Raw genomic sequence first — 20,396 nt, forward strand, 5'->3', positions numbered from 1 at the left:
ATTCTTTGTCTGAAAAACTTGAGTTGCAGTTACTTCAACAGGGATTGACTCTTGCAGTCTTTTGAAGGAGATACAGGCTCCAGTGAATCAGATTAACAACCAGAAATGGATAATATATTGAAGAGGGATCTCAAAGTATTAAAAAATCCACCTTTTAAAAAATGGTCTGACTTAATTCCAGGTTGCAGTTATCAGTGATGAATACACTTAGTTTTTGGTGACATTTATCTCTCAAATAACCATTCGTAGTTTATAGAAACATGAAGAGAGTTTCTCAATAAAATGATTTAATAAGAGTAACCTCCTTAGCAATCCTGCTGGAAAAGGTGGAATAATGAAGCAAAACAAGTGCAACTCTTAGCAAATGTGTGGGAGCTGCAGGTGTGAATTTGTTAAATGTTTACTAAGGTTGCAGAAGATGGGAAGAAAATTGGGTATCAAATAGCATTTTTATTGGTTAAAACAGTTTTTAAAAGTTACTACAACATTCTTTTGATGCTCTTCAGACAGTCAAGTCTTTCAGTGTTTTTAAAATACACAGCAAGGTGGCAAATGGAAAAACCCTTTGAAACTGATTCTCGATATCCCATTAGTTTGTAACAAGTCTTCTTTGGATTGAAAAACCTTCACCTGTCATAGTGGCACTTACGGTACTTTTAACATCGACCCTATTGGCTGCTTCTGTGTTTATTTTATCTTATCCTCTTAACACTTCTCTGGCTGCTCTTGTAGTAAAGTGGATTCTAAACTCAAGCATCCCAGCACCATATACAACATTACTAACCAGTGTTAACCCGACTTACTCTGGCTGCTCATCACATCATTCTACAATGGCTGTTGTGTTCACTCACTGGGGGAGGATTTTCTGAAAGAAGCAACAGCAATAACCAAGGCACATGTGTGTGGCATGGAATTGCATGTCTTCGTAGCATATGTGGGGTGCAGTTTACACCTTGTTTTTGTCAAGGACTTTGGTATAGTTGTTCTGTTTAAAGATTTTGGAGGGGGGCTGGGATGGAATGAACGTAGGTTAGATGTAGTATTTTTAAGTTGGTTAGATTTATATATAATGTAAATTTTAGTAGAATGGAGAGCCTTGTATTTTAAAGGAAACAATGCTGGGAGGCTGACAGAAATGTTAATGTCCTTACAGTCAGTCGTGAGAGACGTCCATATGGCTTGTTCTATTTATTTTTTATTTGTTTTAGTTTTCTTGGCTTGTTTTTGTTTAGTTTTTTCCATTTTTTTTTTTAATTTTAATTTTGGTTGTTTTGGGGCCACTTCTTGATTTTTGTTTTTCCAAAGGATGCAGACTCTGATAGTGGGGATGATTCGGACAAGAGATCGTGTGAGGAGAGCTGGAGACTGATCACCTCCCTGAGAGAGAAGCTGCCCCCCAGCAAGCTGCAGACCATTGTAAAAAAGTGTGGTCTCCCTAGCAGTGGGAAGAAGCGAGAGCCTGTTAAAATGTACCAGATACCACAACGCCGGCGCCTTAGCAAAGACTCCAAATGGGTCACAATCTCAGACTTGAAGATACAGGCTGTGAAGGAGATCTGCTATGAAGTAGCCCTCAATGACTTCAGGCATACTAGGCAGGAGATTGAGGCACTGGCCATTGTTAAAATGAAAGAGCTTTGTGCCATGTACAGAAAGAAAGATCCCAATGAGCGCGACTCATGGCGAGCTGTTGCCCGGGATGTCTGGGATACTGTGGGAGTTGGAGATGAGAGGATTGAAGATGTCATGGCCAGTGGGAAGGGAGTAACTGATGTGGATGACCTCAAGGTACATATAGACAAATTGGAAGATATTTTGCAGGAAGTGAAAAGGCAGAACAACATGAAGGATGAGGAAATAAAAGTTCTCCGAAATAAGATGCTAAAAATGGAGAGGGTTTTACCACTGATAGGGTCACAAGAGCTGAGAACCCAGTCGACCACAGCTAATGCTGCTAATGTTAAAAATCCAAACTCAATGAGTGTGGTGGATGCTGACAAGAAGTATGCAAATGCTTTGAAAAAAGATGAGAATGGTGAGCTGGATAAAGAGGAGCGTGTTTCCCAGTTAATGGAGGATGACCCAGCCTTCAGGCGTGGGCGGTTGCACTGGATGAGGCAAGAGCAAATTCGGTTTAAGAACTTGCAACAGCAGGAAATTGCCAAACAGCTCCGTCGACAAAACATGCCTCACCGATTTATCCCACCTGAAAACCGTAAGCCCCGGTTTCCATTTAAGAGCAACCCCAAACACAGAAACTCATGGAGTCCAGGCACTCACATAATTATCACAGAGGATGAGGTTATTGAGGTCCGAATTCCAAAGGAGGAAGAGAAGGAGAACAAAGAAGAGAACAAAGAAAAAGGTGGCAGTGCTGTCTCCCAGGATCCTCAGCAACTGTGGAACCTATATGACCCAGAAAGGAGTCAAGATCATATCCAGATTAACTGGCAACAGCTAAACACTCAGCCACAGCCTAGCAATTGGCAACAGACACCACCTCAGTTACGCTGGAGAAGCAATTCTCTCAACAATGGCTACCAGAAAAGCTTGCGCCATCAGACATCTGGCTCATCTGAATCACTGCAGTCCCACAGTGGGCACCAGAACCCAGACCTGCAGAAGTTCCAGCAGAAACGCCACGTCCACCAGCACCACCAATCCTATTGCAATCACAACAGTGGAGGCAATCCAGAGAGCAATGCAGTTAACATCCACCCAAAACAGATAAGTGGGCCCAGCCATTACGACCAGTTTGTGACCCCTCCACGGATGAGACGACAATTCTCTGCACCTAATCTCAAAGCTGGCAGAGAAACTACAGTATGATTCACTGGACAAATTGGAGAAGTGGTCGGTGCTGTCTTATCATTCAGAAGCATTGGGTTGGGACAGTTTTGACCACCATCTACCTTAGGTTTCAGTTGGCCAATTAGAACTTGAGTGACTTGATGTACAAAGCACAAGATATTGGTATTTCAACACATCTGTTTTGCTTATGAATCATGGTGCAATTTTCAAGACGTTGGAGAAATAGTGTGAAAAATGTTGAGACCCCTTTATAGATTAGAAGACTGGAAAAGAGGGTACCCTACTAGCTCATGTGCCTTCTTTATTTTTTGTCGTGTATTTTTCTAAAGCTGAAAATACTGTCTGGAATATATAAAGAGCTGCCTCCCTCCATGTTTTTATGTAGACAATCAAAAGGGGAATCTAGTTTATAGTGTTGAATGTCTCTTGTGACCTTTTGGTTAGAAATGAAGAAACAGACCATTTGTATTGTAAGCTTAGCTCTGGCTCCTCAATTCAATTCACTTTTCACCTCCTAACCCATGTTTTTAAATAATTATTGGTAAACCAAAAGCTGTCAGCTGGCAAGACAATGTGGCTTTTTGTAGATGTGCTGGCTCCTTTACTGAAATTTACGAGAGCTACTTGGACACTTGACCCTCTCTCTCTCCCTCCCTCCCCCCTTTAGAGTGAACCATGCCTTTTGTCCTCCTGCCTAGTTTCATTAACATCCATATGAAATTGCCATGACCGTAGAAATCTGCCTCTGAATGGGGTTATATGGGGGACTGTGCACATGGCCAAAGCCATGTTATGGAAATAAGCTTTTTCTCATTCCCATCTTGTCTCTATTATAATGGTTTTTTAGTTACAATTTACTATACTGAGATGATAGACATACACTGCACTTTTTTATCTTTAATGGTGCAGTAAAGACATTAAGTGAGCTGATTTCTTCCACTGCCTCGGTTAGGCTTTGGGTCTCAGATGTGTTTACTGGTGAGGATTTAGAATACTACCGTGAATTGGAGGGGGCAGAAAAAGGAGGGCTAGAGAACTGATTCATTTTGCATAATACCTCATTCTAGTGCCTTCTGGTTTCAGATTGCTCTGCTGTTTCAAGTCTTGTTGAACAAATCTGTCACTTTAAGGGGAAATCACATTTGTCTTCATTTACTCTCCATCCCCCAGAAAAGTACAGTTTAGACGCAATATTTTAACTTGTACCATAAACAAAGGTACCTAAGTTTACAAATGAAAATACCATAAACTCTTGCAAACCCTGTGATCCTACTTCAAAGCTCCCAGAACAAATGACACTAAAAATAATGGACAAAAAGCAGATGTTGTTTGACTAAGAACTAGGCTTATGGGTTTTTGGAGTTTTATCTTGATTGGAAAGCGCTACTTTTAACTATAGGACTTGTTTCTTTGCTTTTGAAAAAAGTCTTTTCATTAATTTTTATTTACTTAGCTTTTTGGACTTGAATTTTTAGGACAAATCTGAATCTTTGGAGGGAAACTTGGTTTACTATAAGGTTTAACCTGAATGCAATTTTTAAAACAAACTTGAGTATTTATGGCTGATTTAGTGTGGTTGGATCACATTGTGTTACATTTGTTACACATTTGTATGGTTAAATGACTTGTGCTGTGTTGCACAAATATCCTTGTTTTTACTACTTGAGGTCATTTTGTTTGTGTTAAACATAAGCCCTACTGGTAAGTTTTATTCCTGCATTTTTCAGCATAGCTATAAATGAGTAGAAATTGCCTGCAACTTTACCTCCCCTTTATTCTTATTTCCTGCCAACATATTTTTTCTTCCATTCTGAACTATATTATTGCAAAGGTGCTGGTTGTAACTCCGTGGTTAAATTGCAACCAGAGACTTACTGCTTTGGTATCAGTCACTCAGGTCTCAACACTGCAGTCCGGTCACATGAATGTTTCATGACACATTATGATCTCTGGGATTTAGGAGGTTCAATAGTGTTGCTTCCCAGAGTGCTCTAAACTGATGACTAGGTTAATTTTCTGTCCAAAATGGTGATGCCAATTGCGTTTGTTCCATATTTCAGTCTACCTGAACAATGGAAACACTGAAATCCCTGATCCTTCAAAGAAAGGCAACACTTTTCTTCCAGCTTGAGTCAAAACTCTAATTTTTGGGCTGCAAATAACCTTGTGCTGTTAGGTTTACTATAGAATTCTATGTAAATAATTTGCCCCATTCCTGCTATTCAGCTATAATGAGTGATATGATTTGTCCCTCTGCCATCCTTTTCAAATGTCTTACGACCTGCTCTGTTTTGTGGCAAGCAGGGTGAGATGAAAACAATAAGTATCTGGGGAAATTCCCATGTGCCTTCATATGGAACATTCCAGCCAAGCAGAGATTATCCTGGATAGGAGCCAGGCACAAAGGATAGACCCAACAAGTCTATTTTGTGTGTCCCCCTTCTGTTTACGCAATATAGCAGTAAACTATGCAAAACCAGCACATGGCTGAGGTATGCAAAAAGAACATGCAGCATGCAATTATTTTCTGAAATCCATTCAAGTATGTATTTTGAAATGGGATAAAATCATATAGTAACTTGATTTTTTAAATCCCAGACTTTAAATAAAAGTCTTGTCAATGTGTGTTGGCTTAAAATTACCTCAAAAGAAATGTTCTCCTTAGCTCTAAATATTTGAATGATGGGGAATGGGTTTTAAACCCATCACTCTGTTACCCAGGACTGTCAGTGTTTTTTGATGCAGCACTAGAAAAACACTCAGTTTGTTTGAATTCTTCATCAGTTACCTAGCAAATGCTGTTCTGAAGCTGTCCACGTAAATTGCTTCTTAATTTTCCTGCATGACTTGAAAAAAGAGCAAAATACAGTAACTGCCAAATGGAGCCAGAATTGGGCAGAGGAAGCTGGCTTTCTTTCAAACTTTTAAGAGGCTATTACAAACCATGTAGGGTGAAACCTAAAAACTATTAAATTATCCTTTTCTATAACGCAGATGGAATTAACAAGCACTAAAACAGTAGATTTCCTATAAGTGTGAAAAGGCTTTCATGCTAATGGAAAAATGCAGCATCCATGATGCAGGTACCTTTTCAGTAAATTAATTGCCAAGGGCTGATGTTCTGTTTGCTTTGTTGGCAGCTGACTCTCATGCACCAGTGCCTTAGTGTGAGGGGTTTTCTTATCCTTAAAAAATCTCACTGGGGACTTGGGGTGAGAGGGAAATGCTTCTTATTTTTTCACTTGTGTCCTTTTTCAGGCTATCTGACTTAAGAAATCTGTCAAACTAGGGGGAGAGCTTTGTATGAGTGTTATGAACGTATTTTCAGTATCTCTTTCCCCATTCATTCTTGTAAGTTGTATATTTTAAAACTCAGATACTTGCCTCAGAACCACTTTAAGAACTGTCGGATGCAAAATCCATGTTTACCCATTGTTACTGTAAAGCAGAGGTTCTCAAACTGGGGTCGGGACCCCTCAGGGGGTCACGAGGTTATTACATGGGGGGGTCGCGAGCTGTCAACCTCCACCCCAAACCCTGCTTTGCCTCCAGCATTTATAATGGTGTTAAACTAAAAACACTTTAATACATTTATAAAGGGGTTTGCACTCAGAGGTTTACTGTGTGGAAGGGGGGGGGGTCACCAGTACAAAAGTTTGAAAGCCACTGCTCTAAAGGAGGTAGTAAGTCTCCTTCCAATGAAATTATGGGATTTTCAGATCTGTCCAGTTCACTTTAAAAATAAATACATTTCTGATTGTCTTGAGAGCAAAGGCTTCCCTCATGAGAAGCAGAGCTGGTTTGTATTGTAACAAGTGCTCTTTCAATAAACTATGAAATACTCTTGTAAGCGTCTGACTTATCTCTATGGAATATTGAGTAGCACAAAACTTTAGCTTAGCCTTTCTGGGTTTTTTGTTTTGTTTTGTTTTTTGTCCTGTGACCCTTTCTAGTTGAGGTCAGTTGAAAATGTCGTCCTACTTCAGTTGTTCCTCACACTGGCCCAGATGAGATTAAATTACTCATGAGACAGATATAGCAGGGGCCTCATTTGCTTCTGCCACCACATGTTAAGAAACTTCATTTACAGTGCAGGAAGGAGATGGGCTATAATCTTCCTTAATACAGTCCCATTGTGCGCTTGTTCCTGCCATTAGTTTAAATTTTGAAGCAGCACAGCAGGGAACTCACAATTCCCTTTACAGACTAAGGAATAGGGAAGGCCCATCTTTACCATCTTGCTATTCCCAAAGAATGAGGCACAGAAATTCAGGAGAGAAATGTCTATACCATGATGTGTTCTTGGAGCAGCAGACTCCACTCAGGCATTTTTTAAAAATAAAAATAAAAATCCTACCACACATTTGAAAATAAAAGGTTTTAAGGATTTTTCTAAACTGTCTTGTTTTCTCTATACAGTTTTTTTTGTTCTGTTATACCGCACAGTTTTTCAGTTGAAAGCTACCACTCAGATAAAGTATTGAACACTTGGCCTGAATCGGTCTTTCCATTGTGTGTTTAAAAAACAAAAAAAAGTCCACGACCAGTACCAAAGCCCCACAGTCCCATCACGCAGTCTGTGAATCAAGATGACCGTTCATCCTTCTATTCACTATTGAAAGCCAAGCTGCTTGATAGCTTAAACACTAGAGTACTGCCAGTTGCCAGGAAACAGTCCTATGTTACGAGTATTTCTTTAACTGGTTAAATGTTCCCTTATTCTGGGGAAAAATATACCTGACTTAGTCCACTTTAAAAAAACAAAAACAAAAACTGTTCCTTTTTGTAGGATGAGGGTAAAGAAAAAAAAATTTACATGTTGTGAACGTGTTCATATCTCTAGATATCTGTGTGTATATGATTTTTGGTTTTAGTCCACATAAAAAAAAGGTTATTACAGAAAAGGAGAGACAAAGGATGAGTTACTGTGTCCTTACCATACCCAAATAACATGCCTGTACTTGAGTACTAGCAGATACAATGTCTAGCATTTCCGATGCTGCAACCCTTCTTTCTATCAACCTTTCAACTTCTCTGAAAGAGCCAGAACAGATTCTGCTTTTCAGGGATACTTAAGGAGTTGGTGGGTAATGCACCACAATTGCAAGCACTGCTTGAAATGCATCTTCCTTCGATTCTGCGTCTCCCACAGCACCTCTGTCTCTGTAAACAGGAAGGCAGGAGACCGCTAAAATGTTATCTTCATATTAATAGTTATGTCTCTGAAAGCTCCAGACCAACTCCAGGAAAATGAATCCTACCCTTCATGTTTGACTATCTGACAAACTTGTTTGTTCTCCCATCCCTCAGCCCACTGTTCCCTAGCTGAGTTTCAAATGATAGTGTTATAATCATGGGGGGTGGGGGGGAATCTTCTCTAGAAGACAGCTGCCTTGTATTGAAATGCATTTTAGAGTTCTAGGTATTCTATGTTGCTGTCAAACTTGGTGCAGCCTGAAGACTTCATCTCTATCTACCTCTCCTCACCCCCACCCCCCGGTCAGGCAAACACACAGAATCCCTTCCTTTCAGAGCAGAAATCAAACTTCAGCATGGGACAAAATGTTTTAAAAAATCTGTTCTACCCATGGCTCTTATTCCAAAGAGTTAATTAATAAACAGATTTATCAACTATACAGAGGAATCCCTTCATCCCCCACTGAAATGCAACCCCTTGTGGAGAGAATGTAGCAACTACTGGAGTACTTGTGGCACCTTAGACTAACACATTTATTTGAGCATAAGTTTTCGTGGGCTACAGCCCACTTCTTCAGATGCATAGAATGGAACATATAGTGAGGAGATATATATTTATATCTCTCTCATACTCTCTCTCTCTCTGAAAAGGTGGGAGTTGTCTTACCAACTCTGAGAGGACAGTTAAATAAGAGAACTTTTGAAGTGAATGTTAGTCTCAAAGGTGCCACAAGTACGCCTGTTCTTTTTGCGGATACAGATTAACACAGCAACTACTGTTTAGGATGAGTGAATTTTCTTTAGCTGAAAGTTCAAGGAAAAACGAGGAGTTGAAATGTGGCCCAGATGCAAAAAACAAATGCCCTTAGTCTTTTTTTTTTTTTTTAAGGCGGGGGCGGGGGCGGGAAGGCTGGGGCTTTAATGACCTCAAGTGGTCAGGGCTTCTGTTTCAATGTCTTTAGAATAAGACAACAGTCACCTCCCTTGTGGGAACGGTGCCACCTGCTGGGAATCTAAAGTTAATTCCTTCCGCTTCTGCATGCCCCTTCATTCTGCCATCAAAGTACTGACCTGGTGTGACCCTGCTTTAAGATATGTGATCACAACATAGTGTGGGTGCATGAGATGTTTAGTTTAACTAGGGGCTTGTCTACACTCAAAGATCATTCACATGTTTAGTTAATTTGGATTAAGTTTCCAGACTCTGGCATTGGAAGAAATGAATTAAGGGAAAGAGAGTGAATTCTAGGGTTTTGGATCATGGACTAGCAAAGAGGTGTGAAATGCAACCTAAATATCTGCATAAATTCTTCCAAAGAACCCAGTAACACCCTCTGCACTTTCTTAAGTATTGGTGTGTATTTGCCCCTTGATCCCCCACATAAAAATCATAAGGATTAAATTCATGTTGCATTTATATTGTCTTTAAAAAGACAAGTGAGTTCTAAGATCTGGAGCAGAGATGAGACAAGAGCTGGAATCTTAGAAGATCTTGAAATAGGGGATGATTGAAGTGAAAAGCTAATGGCTGTGGGAAAGGCATGTACCACCAACTAAAAAATAAAGGATCACCATGCCTTGGGCAATAAATGATCTTCAGCATCAAGGAGATTTATGGGGGTTTAGTTTCCAAAAAGGCTTTTTTGGGGGATCGGGGGGAGCCAGGAGTGCTGGAGGAGGGAGGATGAAGGCAGAAGGATTAAGAGCTTGTCATGTGAGGAACCAACAAACTCAATCTGTGAAATTTGTTTCTTCTGATGAAACACTGGTCTGGGTTCTGCTCACCTGTTTTTCTCCCAGGCCCACAATAAGACTGAAATTCTGTGACTGCTAAGGTGTGTGTGTGTGTATACTGTATATAATGTGGTGTGTAAGTGAGGTGTGTAATCCCCTAATCATCCTTATTTTGGTACAGCGTGAGGCTGAAAGTATGTTCCAGTGCTGAAAACATATTAATAGTGTTGCTGCTTTCAGTTAGACAAGGGACTGCTTTGCCTTTGCCACCTTTCCTGTTATGAGGTCATAAAATGAACTTATCTTTGACTGTGAAAAGGTTTTCCCTTCATCTCCTGTATGCTTCTCCAACAAGAATGTCTTGTTGGTTCCAAAGCAGAGCTATCCATTCAAACCAGGTTTAACACTGCAGATGTATTGACCAAGCTCCTATAAATCACCCAATTTCTTACCACTTTCCTCCTCTTTTACAAAACCTACACCAATTTAGAAATGAAAGTAGTAATAACTGCACATTTCTAAAGTAAACACTCTTCAAAGCTTCTTCACTTTTTAAAAAACAAAACACTCCAAAGCTATTTTCTTCAGTAAGGATACACCCTTACAAGTGAGAGACGTGTATATGTATGTGTCAAACCCTCACCTTTCGTAAGACAATCTAGTACAGTAGGGCTGAACTGTGTATGTTCAAGGAAAATAAACGTGTCCACAAATGGATAAAAGAGAAATGCCCACTTGTGGAGCACAAGATGGTTGGACAAAGGCTCTTGGCAGTTTTATCTCCTTTGTATTCCCCAAAGCACCCACCTGACTCAGTCACAACTAAACCCATTAATATCCAGAAGTTAGAGTCCACAGATTTCCTTTACTTCTCAAGAGAGTGTTGTTTTAATGACAGCTAGTGGCAGAACATTTAGTGGGGATAGAAATTGCAAGTGTAGGGACATAAGACACATGGCAAACTAACTAGTTAAGGGATTCCATGGTCTTGTATGTTACAAGCGCTGGCTACTGAAGGAGCTTATCATCTCACTGGTAAAACAAATCAAACCATAAGGGGAGGCAATCTAAAACATGAGAATTTCCTCCAAGAGATGAGACTGTCTTTGAGTATTACTTACAGGTAATCATCTTCCTCTCACTTTGCAAGCCCAACACAGATCCTTTTTACTCTGTCCAGCAGTGTGGTGCATGTTTATTTTATCCTTTCAAAAGAAACACCCGGGCTAGTAGGGCTTTGGCACTGCAGTGGTGCTCTGTGGTGGAAAGTTCTCCTGATCCATGTTAAATTGGATATATTTGCAACTTTATTACCAAAGTGAGTTTTAGGGAGTTTTACGGAGGGGCCAGTTTTAAGAGTATCCTGCAAACACCCATTTAGACATCTAAGTAAGCGTACAGACATTCAAAAATGGGAGCAGTGGGAGTGACAGAGTGCTGAGTATTCTTGAAAATCTGGCCCATAGCATCTTCCCTACCTCTTAGGCTGGATGAAATTCTCTGGTCCAAACCCCTTCTCTCACATGCATCTCCACACTCAGGTAGTCAGCCTTTCACAATTAGTAACTTTCTTATTGACATCTAGGATGCCAGTATATTTAAAAAAAGTGTGAGATATTCTGTTAAGCTTCTGTCTTCTCCTGTACCCAAGTTGGCATCTGACCTAGAGCCTGAGATGCACTTTTGAGTAAATGCCCATTTGTCTTGTTTTTGGTTTTTTTTTGTTTTGTTCTTGTATTTCCATGAATATCAGTATTTCCTTTCATGTATTGATTACGCCTTTGCAGAGTCCTTTGCAAATTAGCAGGATATACTAACTTTCACTTCCAATGCTCCTCATAGGGGAGCTCCAAGAGAAATTGTTTATCCTATTCTGTCATTCTCCTTCTCTCCACCCACTGGGAGAAGGAACCTGTTGGTGGTGACAGAACACTTTATCTCACTTTGTCCAAGCAATTACCTTTGCAAGATAGAACATCCTAAACGTTTTCTACTAGGATGGCTCTGAATCTTTTCCAAACACTTAAGAGACAGGAAAAATACCTCTGGTCCATTCCTGCACTTCACATGATGGGATACATTTCTCACAAAATGAAGTGATAGAACACCCTGCATTTCTTTATCAGTGGGACCATAGTATGCTCAGAACCAAAACTGCTTTGGCCTAGGCACAGTCAGTCTTATCTGTATAAACAACCTATAACTATTTTCTTCCTGTGAGAAATTAAATATACATAATGGTGTGTTGCGCTCACACCCTAGGTGGTGAGAACTTGATAAAGGAATAAACTTCATTTAAAGCATAAAATTAATTCCATTGCACCAAAAGACACAACTCAATGGACTATCTAACTCTTTATGGTTTTGGTTAAATGAAGATACACCATCTCTCCAGTCCATCCCTATGTAGCCAAACTAAATAATCTGGAGAACAGTGCAGAAATGTTAACTGCATAAAACTGTTTCACAAACACTTTAATCTGATGCCACTTAACCTGGATTTCTAAGCACTAATGTTCATCTTTTCCATGTTTTACAGTCCTACTTTGGTCATTATTCCAGTATTTAGTTTGTATCAGCAGTGAGTTTTCCATTTTAATTACTTTTATGGTGTGAGAGGGTTGGAATAGTGGGGCATGGATCCATTGGCCCTGCACACTTTATGCAAAATGTGCGCTGTCACCAGAAGTACTTTCAAAACTAGGTAAATTATACCTACAAATTTACAGATGCCGCCTTAACATTCTAGTTTGAGGTCTTTCCCACCGGAAAAAAAACCCCTCCACAGTCTATGGCCATTGCGTGTATGGAGGTCTTATAATAAGGAAAACACATGGCAGACATACCAGCATATCTTACAGACAGTCCTGTTTCTCCTTTCCACTCTTCTAGAAGGAAAAGTTCTAAAGATGTCTAGTATGTTATTGAATTATGTTTCGGAGGAGTCTGATCTCTGAGAGTTGAATGGAAATATTTGTGCATTTCTCCTCTCCACTTGTCTCTCTCACTCCTGAAATGTTTGTCCTTCTCTGGCTGTCTCCTCTTCGCTTTCATCTGTCTTTTTCCTACACGGTATCTCCTGTCTTCCCACAGGACTATGAGAGTAAACTGCAGGCCTTGCAGAAGCAGGTTGAGACGCGATCCCTAGCTGCTGAGACGACAGAAGAGGAAGAGGAAGAGGAGGAAGGTGAGTTTGAGACTGGAAACAATTCTGGCTGTTTCCAAATTTTGGTGCAAAGGAAGGTGTACTACAGAGACATTTGCAATAAGATGGAAAACCAACTTTGGAACTTGTGAAAAAGTGATGGCCTCTTAAAGAGCAAATTTGACAGCCATATAGACCGAAATTCTGTAGCCACAGAACAGGTTCTGAACAAGCATTGAACAAAGGAACTGGACCAGAACCATCAAATTTACTTAGGCCACCCAACAGCCATTGGATGGGAATGAGCTTCGGTTGGTGAGGGCTTCATATTCTGGTGCCAGTCCACAGAGCTTTTGTGTTCTAAACAAAGGTAGTATTCATGTATTTGAGCTAGGATTCTCTAATAATCTGTGGGCTGGTCTACACTACCGCTTAAGTTGATCTAACTTACATTGCTCAGGGGTGTGAAAAAGACATCTCTTGAGCGACATAAGTTACATCGACCTAAACGCTGTCCACACCAGTGCTATGTCGGCAAGAGATGCTCTTCCACTGACATAGCTTCTGCCTCTCGCGGAGGTGGAGTAATTATGCCAATGGGAGAGCGCTTTCCCATTGGCATAGCGTGTCTTCACCAGACATGCTAAGCGACATGCTAATGGAGCACCGTAGAGTACACTTGCCCTGTGTAAGAACTCCTCATTGGGTCTAGTGTAAGTGAGAGCATCTTATGCTGCTAACTCCTCTCTGTGCTACAGAACACCCAGAAAGGGAGGAGTGATTCACCAGATGTAGAGCTTAACTGTCTTCTCCCTGGATATTTTGCTTTCTCTTTATTACCATTTTAGCCTTCTGGATTTCTGCAAATAAAGTAACCAGAGCGTAGTTTTTGTTTTGGTCTAGCTACTCCAGATGCTTTACAGGTTAAGCCTCCAGTGCTTGGAGTGGAAGATCAGAACTAGTTACCCATTGAGCAACGAGTACAACCTATCTCCTTTCCATGCTATCTTCTCAGTGACGATGTTAAGAATTTTACAAGAAAATGAAGAGAAGTAAATAACCTCTGAATGGGTGTGTTGAAGGGAAAACTATTGCATTTGACTAAGCTGTTTCCTTACTTTCCTCAGTGCCGTGGACTCAGCATGAATATGAACTGGCCCAGTGGGCATTCAGGAAATGGAAGTTTCACCAGTTCACTTCATTAAGGGATCAGCTCTGGGGTAATGCAGTCTATCTGAAAGAGGCCAATGCAATCAGCGTGGAATTAAAGAAGAAGGTATGATTGTACGGACCACCAAACTCCTAGATGTCTGTGTACTGATCCTGCTTCGATGTATTATACTTATTTTTCTTGCCTTTAACCCAGCATACCTCTTGGTTCTTATTTTGGAATGTGAAGTGCTTTGAGGCTTGACTGCCATAATTCAGATTCCATACTGAATTTGTATTTCTTTCAGCTCCCCTACATTGTCTCCCCAGCCCCCGTTCTAGTTATCCTCTAAGCCTGTGTTAGAGATAAGATCCCTTTTCTTTTCCACCTTAACTCCATGTTGGGTCATTCATCTTATCAAAAAGTGAAGGCTAGATCTAGATGCCCAACATGGCAGTATTATATGCTGCTGTTAGACTACCAGGCTGTTCCTTAAATGTTTTGAACTTAAAATTGGTGCTGTTCTCAGAGATAAAAATCAAGTGGTTGCCTCCTTTTGTTTAGGTGGGTCCTGGTCTCACTTTAATGAGGCTTTTGGGGAGTGTTCCTGCTACTAGAGTTAAATAGAAGCCCTACTGTGCTTGATTTCTATGAATATATTTGTTTTTCTCCATTCAGGTGCAGTTTCAGTTTGTCCTGCTGACCAACACGCTCTATTCCCCTCTGCCCCCTGAGCTGCTGCCCAATGAGACAGAGAAGACTCGGAACAACAGACCTTTCCCTCGGACAGTAGTGGCTGTGGAAGTCCAGGATCTGAAGAATGGAGCAACACATTACTGGTCCCTGGAGAAACTCAAGTAGGGTCTAGTTCAAAATTACTAGGTTTTTTTTTTCTTTTCTTAGGGTCTCTCTAGACTTGTCCCAGTTCATCTCACTGCCTTAATATTTACGCTTCCTCCACTTGTCTGGTACTCATTCTCTTCTGCTTCACATAACCCTACCACTCATAAACAGAATTAAAAGGTAAAACTTCAGTAATGGAAATCTGCCCTTAGAAAAAATTCCCAAATTTTAACAATCTCAAGTCTGAGGTGGTGGTTTTCATCATTCTTGTGCAATATGCACAAGATATGCCAAGGTTTCCTACTCGTTTGTGAGACTATGGATTCTTCATCAATTTATTTTTGCACTTCTAGAGTATAATCCAAGGATTTTGAAACCTTAAATAATCCTGTGTGCGCTTGTGGTCTATAGTGGGATCACTTCACCAAGTACTGAAATGCAGCCACTTTTTGAGTGGAATGTGACATCTGTTCAATAGTGCACACCAATACAATACATTGGTTCAGTGCAGAAAATAAACAATGTGCCTAGTTGAAACTGCAGGAGGAATTAGGGGAGGCAGAATGTAATGACTGAAGCTTGAATTTGACCAGACCCTCAGGGCTTAACCTGTTATTACGAAAAGAGCCATGGGATATTTATTGACCTTGATTGGCATGTGTTCTGCATTTCTTCCAGAAGATGGCATCTCCCACAGCACAGTGACTCCTAACATTGTGCTAGAGCATTAGTACAGTAGAGATGAACTGGCCCCTTACCTCTGTGTCCCCTCCTCCCCCTTCCCCTTGCCTGTTTGAGGATACTTTATTCTGTTCCCGTAGCATGCATGCTCCTTTAGAAAAATGATCACAGCACCTCTGTACTAGTGTCCTCATTCATCATACTGTAGAAGCAAATTCTTATAGTTTCTTTCATAGAATCATAGAACTTAAGATCAGAAGGGACCATTATGATCATCTAGTCTGACCTCCCGCAAGATGCAGGCCACAAAAGCTGACCCACCCACTCCTGAAATAATTCTCTCCCTTGACTCAGCTGTTGAAGTCCCCAAATCCTGATTTAAAGACTTCAAGTAGCAGATAATCCTCCAGCAAGTGACCCCTGCCCCATGCTGCGGAGGAAGGCGAAAAACCTCCAGGGCCACTGCCAATCTATCCTGGAGGAAAATTCCTTCCCGACCCCAAATATGGCGATCAGCTGAACCCCAAGCATGCGGGCAAGACTCTCCAGCCAGACACTCAGGAAAAAGACTTTCAATATCCCAACATTGACCCTCGGTACTAATTACCAGTGGTCGCACGTTATTGACCTATTGACTAAATCACGTTATCCTATCAAACCATTCCCTCCATAAACTTATCAAGCTTAATCTTAAAGCCAGAGAGGTCCTTCGCCCCCACTGTTTCCCTCGGTAGGCTGTTCCAGAATTTCACTCCCCTGATGGTTAGAAACCTTCGTCTAATTTCAAGCCTAAACTTCCCGACTGCCAATTTATATCCATTTGTTCTTGTGTCCACATTAGTACTGAGCTGAAATAATTCCTCTCCCTCCCTGGTATTTATCCCGCTGATATATTTAAAGAGAGCAATCATAGCAATCTTTTTCTCATCATTAATTTTTTGGGGGACTTTTTGCTGTGTAGGCAGAGATTGGAGCTGATGCGGGAGATGTATGACAGGGCTGGAGAAATGGCGTCCAATGCCCAGGATGAGAATGAGAGCACAATGACTGGTAGTGACCCCTTCTACGATCGATTCCATTGGTTCAAACTGGTTGGTAGGTACGTGATGACAATTCTATCTCCGGGCACATTCACCTACTCGTTGCTGGGAGAAAGCTGTGACTTTGAATAGAGTTTTAGGCTATGTAGTCATATCAGCCATATATGTGGGGTCTCAGGATTGATTATCCAACTTTCGGATCTTATTGATCATCTTACATCACCAAAACACTGGTAAGAAGCAGGAAATGCTGCCTAACACTTTCTTGATACAGATTTAACTTTTCAGAGGGTAAGTGTTTGAATTCACCCTTAATCGTATTTAAGATTTTATTTATAGAAGGAAGGGATTGGAGTAACTAGTTAAGTGTTGTCTGAAGTCGTTGGAGTAGCGCTGTGGGAGGGACTGAAGACTGATGGAAATAACAAGGGAAAACTGGTCCAGAGTTGAGTGCTTTGTGTGGCTGTGACATGAAAGCAGTTTTGTTTCCTTTTCTGGAAAGATTAAACACCTAGTGAGAGGAGACCTTAGAGGTTCATTAATAGTGTCTGATGCTGAGCCACTCCTTTATTTTAGAAGTGCCTTGTGATGGACATACAGATTAGAGATACGCTAAGTGAGCTAATAAGAACACTGTAAATAACCATACATGATTGGCCTTGTTTGTCTTCATGTTCCTTTGCTTTTTGCTCAGTCCAAGGATTCCGTCTTTCCCTAACTATGTCAGCAATCCCCTTCCTCCCTTTTCATCCCAATGCAGACAGTCTAAAGCTTTTGCTTGCTGTTATGGTGGGCTCTGTGCTGACTGCAGCAGTATGATCTGTTATGAAACATTCCTCTCTCCCCTCGCTGTGTTAATCAAAGTGTTCCGTTAACTGATATCTAGCTCCCCCATTTTCCATGGCTGCGTGAATGAGCGTCTTGCCGACCGCACGCCCTCCCCCACTTTCTCCACGGCTGACTCCGACATAACCGAACTGGCCGATGAGCAGCAGGATGAGATGGAAGACTTTGATGATGAGGCCTTTGTGGATGATACTGGCTCCGACGCTGGAACCGAGGAGGGATCCGACCTCTTCAATGATGGGCACGACCCGTTTTACGACCGGTCCCCTTGGTTCATTTTAGTGGGAAGGTTGGTGAGGTTACTGTGAGAATAGCCAAAAGGGACCAGCTCTTGCCATAAGCTGCAGAGACTTTGCCTTTCAGAATGGAGAACGTTAATCAAGCCAATCCATAAGCAGCCATATCTAGAAATGAGACTTGTCAGATCTACTCGGGCAGTCTGTCAGTTTTAAAAACTATAATGCAAGTCTTCCACATTAAAGGGCCCAAGGAGTCCTTGAGAGTACAAGCATTACCCATCACAACATAAAGCCAATTTCTTTTCCCTTGCCTGTAGTAATTAGGGTGTTGTTTACCTGGACATTATACTCGACTTGCAGAGTTTACGGTAGTATTGCTCTGACTCTTCTGTTCTCTAAAGGAGCATTCTGGCAAAGGAAACTGTAAAATCTAATCAAATAAGTTTTCCAAAGGGGAATTTATTAAACATCCTCTTTGTGACTGGGGTAGAATGGGAGGAAAGTTGGTTTGAAAAATAGCTCTTCCCAAGGTTCCTGTCTGGACTAGGAAAAGTAGTTGGAATTTTAAAACAACTCAGTTAACTGTTTAACATGTTTTTTAAATACCACATACCGTGTTGTGTAGGCGGGGGTTTCACACCTTTAAAACATGTTAGCTAGTTTTCTGCATGTTTTAAAGGTGTTAAACCCTATCTACTCTATATGCTATGTGGCGTTTAAAAACATGGTAAGCAGACGACATGCTTTTAGAACATCAACTATTTTCGTTGTCTAGATATGTTCTAGAGAATCTTACTCTCATGTAGACACAGCCACGTACAGCATGTTACACGGATACTTGTGTTTTGATCACAAAAAGTGTTCACAAATAATTTCTCTGAAATATCCAGTAAGCAGGTTAGCCCAGTTTTACTGATGAGGAAATTGAGATAGGGTTCTTGAGTGACTTGCTTAGGCTATAGAGAGAGCTCATAAGTGATAGGAATTGTGATTGGAGCTCAAGTTCTTAAACCCCCATCCTGAAGAATAAAAACTTTGGTTCTTAAAGATGCAGGGAAGCAGAAAATTTCTCTGTTCCCTGAAAAATATTGTATCCTACCACTCAACACCTGAAAGTTACATTTGAAAGCACAACTGTTTCAGGTTAATCTAACACACAGATTTGTCAGGTTTGGTGTGGAGTTTTGTTAATTGTCCTGCATGTGCAGTAACTGCTTGCACTAGCAGGAACCATGCTTCAAAATAGTGCCAGCATGCTGAGTGTATTATGCTATTGTGTATATTCATTCAGTGTGTGGAGTGCTTGGGAAAAAGTTGAACTATTCATCTTTGTTTCACAGTCCTAATGTCCAGACTCCACAGGAAGCACTATATACAGGCTGAGCAAATGCTGTGTATGAAAAAACACTTGTGATTCTTTGCAGTTAGGTAAACTTACACTCTATGCCAAATATAAAGAGAATCCAGATCTCTGCATCTCTAGATGTATATAAGATCAGATTTACATATATATATTTCCTCTATTATATAACTCCACTTTTGATCATACAGAATTTTAATGAAATTGAATTAATAGTTTCATGAGTTTCCATCTGTCCTCTGACTGCAATTGAATTTGAAGCTATCCCCCTGCTATAGATTTAGTTTTATCAGTTTGTGTAACCTTATGCTGGTTGTAACAGCATTAACCTGCTGCTGTTCTTTGACTAGACTATGTCTGGAGGTTGTATATCACCATAGTTCAACTGATTTCCATTCCTTAGTATTTTCCAGCATGTATCGTGTTTTGTAAACTTTGCATACGGACAAGTAACTAGGCAGATAGTCTCCAACAGTGGTGATTGCTTGATACAGATTGAGACAAAACCCCATAGTACACTTAATTAGCTGTGCATTGCTGTGTAAAAGGGACACAGTGGGACAGAGTAGCATTCCTTCCTGACCTCAACAGTAATGAATTTATGTCCTGAAAGGGAGAGTTAAGATACTGAGGTTTAGTCATGCAATTACCCAGCCCTTCTTAAAATCAAACTACAGTATTTATACTGTGCATTGTCTGCCTTCTATCTGAACTGTAGTTTTTTTTCTTTTTCAAAGAGCTGGTCCCTTTAGCCATCTCTTCTGGCATGCTGGGATGTTAAGTCTGAATACTTAATGGGGTGAAATATTGAAACGTTTAGTATATTTTGAGGGTGGCGCAAGAGGGTTATGCTGTATTTTCTTCAAATCCTGAATTGATGTTATGTATATTTAAAGAGAGAAATTCCATGATCATTCTGAGTTCTGTTGTTTTTATGTTTGGTAAAAATTTCTGTTTGTAAAATTTCATTTCTAGTTTTGTGTGAATATGCCATTTTACCTCACCAATCTTTCTGCTAATACAGTTCCCCCTCTTTCAGTCTGCTGGGCTAAAGTGCAGGGAGATACTTGAAGATGGGGATGATTGCGGGAGGGTGGGACAATTCTCCAGTGTGTGATGGAGAGGTGAAAGATAACCTTAACCTTGCATCCACTTCCAGCTTGGCATACTCCTGTGGTGTAACACGTGGAGGAAGGTGGTATTGCTGGATAAAGACAGCTTTTCTCTGTACAGCCACAGCAGGCAATGTGCCATTGCTGTCCATGCCACACAGAATCCAGCATTTCCTACACCAGATGGGAACCCTAAAAGATTTTTTGTATACATAAATTTCTTTCCCTGATTTTAAAAC

General features: G+C 40.7%; 1 protein-coding gene across 7 annotated transcripts in view; it reads left to right on the forward strand.

The window, feature by feature from the left end:
- The window catches only part of KIF1B (kinesin family member 1B), a 141,684-nt gene that overhangs the window by 79,166 nt on the left and 42,122 nt on the right, over nucleotides 1-20,396 (forward strand). For 5 of the 7 annotated variants that reach the window (XM_044996303.1, XM_044996308.1, XM_044996306.1 and 2 more), the window contains 4 exons: nucleotides 12,835-12,928; nucleotides 14,014-14,162; nucleotides 14,715-14,893; nucleotides 16,522-16,659. In XM_044996303.1, the coding sequence (XP_044852238.1) occupies nucleotides 12,835-12,928; nucleotides 14,014-14,162; nucleotides 14,715-14,893; nucleotides 16,522-16,659 (560 nt within the window). Of the gene's footprint in view, nucleotides 1-1,305; nucleotides 4,923-12,834; nucleotides 12,929-14,013; nucleotides 14,163-14,714; nucleotides 14,894-16,521; nucleotides 16,660-17,486; nucleotides 17,736-20,396 lie in introns of those variants that run through there. The other 2 variants (XM_044996310.1, XM_044996309.1) reach the window with 2 other exon arrangements.

This window comes from Mauremys mutica, chromosome 21, assembly GCF_020497125.1.
Source record: "Mauremys mutica isolate MM-2020 ecotype Southern chromosome 21, ASM2049712v1, whole genome shotgun sequence".
Lineage (NCBI taxonomy): Eukaryota > Metazoa > Chordata > Testudines > Geoemydidae > Mauremys > Mauremys mutica.